General features: G+C 46.6%; 1 protein-coding gene across 1 annotated transcript in view; it reads left to right on the top strand.

Moving 5' to 3' along the window:
* cdk14 (cyclin-dependent kinase 14) overlaps positions 1-7,500 on the top strand; it is a 163,208-nt gene that overhangs the window by 108,418 nt on the left and 47,290 nt on the right. Inside the window, exon 11 of the mRNA XM_048261921.1 lies at positions 2,028-2,086. Coding sequence (XP_048117878.1) covers positions 2,028-2,086 — 59 coding nt within the window. The remainder of the gene's footprint in view (positions 1-2,027; positions 2,087-7,500) is intronic.

Below are 7,500 nucleotides of genomic sequence, written 5' to 3'. Positions count from 1 at the left end.
TTAACTCACACCGCTGCAACTCCTTTCTGCAACGGTTTCACCTTGTCGCGAGTGTGAATTGGGCTTTAGAAAGCAGAAGGTCTATTGCTCCCTAGTGCTAAAGATCCACCAGAACCATCTCTGGCAGCCCTGGGGGGTAGTAGATAAGACACAGGGCTGAGGCTGGCAGCACTGGAGGTAGTGGAGAAGACGCAGGGCAGAGGCTGGGGAAGTAGCCAACACAAGTGCTCTGTCCAGTGATGCTCCTCTCTGAGCGTGTCACTCTCCTGCTGGCCAAGCCGAGATGATGAGCAGTGTGTGGGAGTGACCTTGGGTGACCTTGTCTACCCCATGGCTATACCAGCAACCACCGGGTGGCTGGAAGCTGGACACTGGCACGGGTAATGAGTGCAGCATCTGGCACATGGAGTCCTTGGACTTGACCACAACCTTCTGCTGGACGAGATCATTTCAAAGGCCCATGTGACTGCAGCGGATATCTTTCTGCACTATGACAACAACAGAAAAACCAGCAGCACACAGTCGTTAGTCGTGCAATTATCTCTGTACATAATTACAGAGCTGTAAGCCAAACTTGTATTCTCTCTCTATGGTTTTGCAATCAAATGGACAGGAAAATGCTGCCGTTAAGCTTGATTTGTTCTGAAACACTGCTCTGCTCTGAGAGATGCTTTGCTGAGGGCTGAAAGAATACTCCAAGGAGGCCCTTGGAGTTTCGCCCTTCAAACACACACTGCACAACACACACTCACCCAAGGTCACTTTACCATAGTCCAACAGTCCTCTCTCTCTCTTTCTCTCCCTCTCTCCCTTTCTCTCTCTCTCTCTCTCTGTGTGTGTGTGTGTCCCAAGTGATATTCAGCTTCTGCTCAGTCTCTGAAGTAAACTTCACTCTGGAGCTCTGTATTCTTCTAGAAGGCCTGAGTGTTCAAAAGCCTTCTCCTACACACACACATACACACACACACAGAGAGAGAGAGACAGAGAGAGAGAGAGAGAGAGAGAGAGAGAGAGAGAGAGAGGAGTCATTAGGGAGATGGTGTGTTTTCGTGATACTGGTAGCAGCGCAGCACAGTGCACATTTCCACTGGGTTGAAGGTGCAGTGTACCCTCTTCAACAGTAGAGGGCAGTATGGGCTGCAGTTAAAATGCAGCTTTTGGTCTCTGCTCATCTTCAGTCCTAATAGCAAAACCCCAAAATTAGTAGTGCCAAGTACTGTGTATCTACAGCTAATATGTGTTTAAGTAGCTTGTTATGACTCGTAGCCTTTAGATGCTTTGTGTGTGTGTGTGTGTGTGTGTGTGTGTGTGTGTGTGTGTGTGTGTGTGTGTGTGTGTGTGTGTTGCTGATAGACTATGCTTGTAGACTACTAATATTCCTTCCAATCAAACAAAAGACAGACAGACATAGCATATGAGTCTGTGTGTGTGTGTGTCTGTCTATGTGTGTGTGTGTGTGTGTGTGTGTGTGTGTGTGTGTGTGCCTGATTGATCATTGATGAGAGGGTGTGTGTGTGTGTGTGTGTGTGTGTGTGTGTGTGTGTGTGTGTGTGTGTGTAAGTGAGTTCACAGATGAAGGGATTGGCAAGGGGATGTAGTATTGATTAGCACAGCAGGTGGCCACACTAATGAACAACTCAGCCACAGCTCACCACCAAGATGCAGGATGTGTGTGTGTGTGTGTGTGTGTGTGTGTGTGTGTGTGTGTGTGTGTGTGTGTGTGTGTGTGTGTGTGTGTGTGTGTGTGTGTGTGTGTTAGTGTTAGAGAGGGAGGGGGAAACACACACAGACCGAAACACACACACACATGGATGCTATTATCATTAAAGACTGTTTTCAAACATGGTGTGCTTAAGTGCAGTTTCCATAACAAACACATGAAATGAAGTGAAATGAAGAAGAAATGAAGATGGTCCTCATCAGTGTGTGTGTGTGTGTGTGTGTGTAACCATGTGTGTTTTACGTGCACTGTTTGCTGCTGCGTGTGCTGGTGTGTGTGTGTCTCCTGTCTCCACTGACTCTTCCTCCTCTTCACAGATCGCTTCACGGTCTACAGTCCCAAGAAACTCAGACAAGCCTGGAACAAGTAAGTCCTCAGTTATCATCAGTAGTCAGTGCCTAGTCCATCTGTCTGGTTATAAATAAGTTGATAAGGTAAGTACAGTATATACTGTAACATCTGCTCTCAATGTCTGAAGAAATGCACATCTATGCAGACACTGGTGGCAGAACAAATACTGCCATCGCATGGAATGCATGCAGGTCGGTCTTCTGAAGCTGTTACTACAAATAGTCAAATGAAGGTCTTACTCTATTAACATGACTGGCCTGCGCGTTGTAGTGGTACAGTAGTGTCATGTATTAGTGATGTGTACCACAAAAAGATCTGTAGCAAAGCCTCTGTATTCAGCCTCATGATTGCATGGAGAACAGAACTATGCCATGAATTTGTACATTATGCCCATTCACATATGCAGTCTTTTCAGGGAAAGTTTGACAAGAAAAATAGTTGTCCAGTTCCAGTGGCTGGCATATTCTGGAGTGTTGTCATATCAGGGTAATTACTCCACTGACATCTTAGGCCTGAGCGACTCAGAGGGCACTTTGATGCTTTGGGGGCTTTTTTTGGCGAAGCGCATTTCCCATGACCCCCCTGGCACGGCCATGCCACGAGGAGTGCTGGCGTCTCAGCGAGCGGCACAAAGAACTTCACATTCCAGCAGCCGCTTGTCCAGTCTAGGGGCTCCGGAGCGGAGCGACCCTTGCTGCCAGCGGCTCCGTGAGAACCTCAGAGAGCGTGCACAGAGAGCGATAAAGAGAGAGAGAGAGAGAGAGAGAGAGAGAGAGAGAGAGAGAGAGAGAGAGATGTCTGGAAATACCAGCGCCTGTGGGCTGGGTCCCAGAGAAACGGGTCAGGAGCCGCCATGTTGGCAGTGTGCCAGCTCCTAGAGAAAGGTCAGAAAGGTCAGGGGTCAACAGGGTTGGGGTCAGGGGCCAGGCCTTTACACACACTATCTACCCATCAGGGGTGCGTTTCCCAAAAGCATAGTTGCTAACTAAGTTAGCAACTTTGTTGGTTGCAATGCAGTTTCCCATTGCCAACCAACTAAGTTGCTAACAGGTTAGCAAATATGCTTTTGGGAAACGCACCCCTGCTTGATACTACTGCTCTCCCTATGCCAGAATGGTTTCTCTTGCTCTAGTTCTGCTCCCTGTACTGCTCCCTCTTCTTTCTCTATCCCCCTTTTCTCTGTCTCTTCCACTCTCTCTTTTTCTCACACTCACTCTCTCTCTCTCTCTTGTTCTCTCTCTCCCTCCCCCCTTTCCCCTAAGAACAACAACAACATGGCTTGGAGTAATTAAAGGGGAAGAAATCTTTGAAAAGAGAGATAATTGTGGTATATTTGGAGAGTGGCACTAAAAGAGGGGGAGTGAGGCTGAAAGAGAAAGGAGGGGGTGAGAGAGTGATGAGAGAAAGGGGAGAGATGAGGGAGGAGGAGAAGAAGAGGGATGAGGGATGACAAGTGGGGATGGCGAGGCCTCAGTAGCCGGGTGGCAGATCCCGCTGTGACGGCTCCGATCAGACAGAGCCAGGGCAAAGCACTCTGGGTAAATCGCCCCTGCTAGCGCGGAGCTCTAAATATTGACAGACTGCGCTAATGAGGCAGCGGGTCTAATTCAGCCGTCTGCCTGCCTGCCTGCCCACTTGGGCTGGAAAAAGAGCAAGCCAAGAAAGAAAGAAAAAAAGAGAGATGGAGAGAGAGACAGAGAGAGACAGAGAGCGAGAGAAAGAGGTGGGAGGGGGTGATCCGGTACTCTGAGGGGACATGATAAAGCCCTGTGCTCATGGCTGCTTTTCAGACAGAAATAAATCGAAGGAGAAGTGTAGATAAACAATGTGCAAGTGTGTGTGTGTCAGCGTGTATGTGTGTCAGCGTGTGTGTGTGTGTGTGTGTGTGTGTGTGTGTGTGTGTGTGTGTGTGTGTGTGTGTGTGTGTGTGTGTGTGCGAGTGTGTGTGAGTGTGTGTGTGTGTGCGTGTGTGACTATGTGCAAGGATTGCTCCCAGGTTTTGGAAGAGGGGGAAGAAGGAGTGATGAAAATGGAATGTGTGCGTGCGTGTGTGTGTGTGCGTGCGTGTGTGTGTGTGTGTGTGTGTGTGTGTGTGTGAGTGTGTGTGTGTGTGTGTGTTAAGAGCTGGTTATGATGTATTTGGCTGTGGATGCAGTGGTGGTGTGATGAAGAAGATTGACTCTGGAATGTGTGCGTGCGTGCGTGCGTGCGTGCGTGCGTGCGTGCGTGCGTGCGTGCGTGCGTGTGCGTGTGCGTGTGCGTGTGTGTGTGTGTGTGTGTGTGTGTGTGTGTGTGTGTGTTAAGAGCTGGTTATGATGTATTTGGCTGTGGATGCAGTGGTGGTGTGATGAAGAAGATTGACTCTGGCAACAGGGAGGTAACTGTAGAAGTCAGTCACACATAAAGATGAAGAAGAGGGTGGTGGAGGAAGATGCTGGGGCCACTTTAAGGCTTAGCACTTTTGCTCAAGGCTCAACGAGTAGTCTCTCTCTTATACACACACACACACTCACACACACACACACACAAAAATACACACACTCACTCAATTACAAACACACGCTCAATTACAAGGACACATACACACAAACTCACAGACTTATGTTCACACACAGACAGACAGAGACACACACACACACACACACGCCTGCGCTTTCTGCCTGCGCCTGCCATTAATGCCTGCATTACCTTATTGCACACACACACACACACACACACACACACACACACACACACCCTCAGGGCTGCCGACCAAACCATCACCATCCTTGGAATTTGAGCCTTAAAAATATCTCCCCATAAATTCTGAACCCTTTGACTTCTTTTGAATGGAAGTGGAATGCATTCAGCCTAGTGATACAATCCCATAATCCTCATTGCAGTCTGTCTGCACGAGTCTAATACACATATGACAATGTGTTTATGCATATTAACTGGTCAGAGCCGGTCTTGTACACTGGTAGGCACCTGCCACGTTGGAGTAAATTTACGTATGAGACGTCGGTGTTTCTGTGTGGCACAGATTTTGTAATCAAACTGTTGCACGGACTTCATGAGCCGGTGGTCTGACTCCTCCATGGTGCATTTGCCCCTGGTTTCCTGTACAGAACCACAACCACAGGCCAGCACTGGCTTCCTAAAGTCAGTTCTCTGCCCTGGCCACAATCAGATAAGACCGACCCAAGCATGTACTTATGTGATGCCATCTCTTCCATGGAGTCACAAATGGACTGCTTGGGGAAATACAGTATGTCGTAGTGTTTTAGGCCCTAGCTTCACTGTATGAAGTAGGTGGATTCCACAGTAAATGTTTAAATTTAATTACTTCTTTTATTTGCCTGTGTGTGTGTGTGTGTGTGTGTGTGTGTGTGTGTGTGTGTGTGTGTGTGTGTGTGTGTGTGTGTGTGTGTGTGTGTGTGTGAAAGCAAATCCCAGATAGGCAAAGACAGGGAGATTCATGGATGTTGGCTGCGGGGCTATAGGACTCCAGGAAAGCATTTGATGGATGGGTGTGAAACAGTCATGCAGTGAGCCGTGCATCAGGAGAGACAAACAGACAGACAAATGGACTGGCACACACACACACACACACACACACATACACACACACAGGGCTGCCAACTTTTCAAAAAACCTTGGAGTGAGATTTGGTGGGGCCAACCAAAATTTTGCTGCATAGGCTACATAGGAAATTTTTGTTTGGCTCATTCAGCATTATTACCGTACAGTAATTATTACCATACAGCAAAAATGTGTGTACATTTCAGCACTCCATGAAATTACGCAGAAGTGGTCACCTGTGTTATTCACCTAGTTCATTTAAGATAAGATAATGGTCATTGTAATGGCCATCTAGCCTTTAGCCTACATGTTCTTCCTTTTTCAGGACGTACCCATATCTGGGAACATATGATGTGAATGTTTGCATATGGCTTATGTCAGGCTTTATATCAAGAAAAAAATATTTGTGTCTCATTATTTGATTTTCGTCATATTTTTGCATTAATGTCACTAAGAAGCATGCCAATAGAAATATATACATGTATCTGTGTAAGTGAGATTGGCTGGAACCTGGCAATATAAGAACCATGATAGTGGGATAATCTAGGGCTGAGCAATTTACAAAAATGTATGTACTGACAAATAGTTTACATTAGAATACATTATAATTTTGGCCCAATGAGACTATGTGTTGCAATTTCAAAACCGGATTAGCCTACAGGAACCACTTATTGCACAGAGGCATGCTTTATATTCTCGTATTCGGTACGGTTTGCTTGTGATATTGGGTTTGCCATGTGTTTTGTATAAAGGGTTAGTGACTGAGAGTAACTGAGAGTAATGGGTGTGCACTGTGTGCAAAATGCAAATATGATTAAATTGCATGTACTGTAAGTTCAGTGTTAATTTTCTCGCAAACCATTTATCACAGAAACTTGGCACTAATATCATTTGGAAAGCTTAGATTCCGCTCGTGTGATATCTGTATAGGTTTAGTTTAGTTGAACCTTATCTGCCAGGTATTTGACCTACCAGGTTGACACTTCAGCGTGAAAAATACTCAATAAATACTCAAAGCATACCTGAAACCGGGAAAATGCGTGTGGAAATGCGCCTGGGATGGCTTGTGAAGTAGCATCGCAAATGAGAGAAAATTTAGAACATTCCACATACAGGGGGTGCTCTTGAACCCCCTCACCATACGGCTGCCCTCACCGTCTCTGAAAGCATAACAACAGGTAGATCTATAGATAAACTCATCTTTTGGGCATTTGACCGACCGGATTGACACTTCAGCGTGAGAAATCGGGGGTGGGGTGTGTGAGCGTGTGAAACTAACCAAATGTATGTGTCTCACGGCCAATGCGTGAGAGTTGGCAGCCCTGCACACACACACAGGACAGGATAGGCCTCAGGACCAACTGGTTTTCACAGACTAAAATCAAGAAGTTGTTTCCACCGAATCAACCAGAATGAGCTGGAAACCGTGCTGCTGGCATCAGAAGAAGGCAGAAGGTAAAGACGTACTCCATCATATCGGACCATCTGACATGGGAATGGTTAAATGGGTGAAATCAAAGCGGATCAATAATACCGAAATGCACACAGAGGTTTGGCAGTTCCATGGGAAACAGTGAAAGGTACTTTACGAGTTTATTTCACAGAGAACCAAACGGCAAAGCCAAAGAGAGGGCGTATCTAGACAGGGGAGGCCTCCTGCATGGGAACAGACAAATCCAGCTCCACATGTGCAGACCAGCACTGAGGCTTTAAAACGGAAAGGAGAAACCAGGCATTTTAGCCAATAGACAAACAGGTTGTTGTTTGGTAAGAGGACAAACACGAGGACACTGTTTGACTGTCCAATGATCTGACAGGCTGACCCAATTGTTTTAATTATTTTATTCTATTTTAATGAACCAAGAACC

Source organism: Alosa alosa, chromosome 13 (genome assembly GCF_017589495.1).
Source record: "Alosa alosa isolate M-15738 ecotype Scorff River chromosome 13, AALO_Geno_1.1, whole genome shotgun sequence".
Taxonomy (NCBI): Eukaryota; Metazoa; Chordata; class Actinopteri; order Clupeiformes; family Clupeidae; genus Alosa; species Alosa alosa.
Note: the sequence above shows the minus strand (reverse complement) of the source record. Positions and strands in the feature narration are given on the sequence as shown.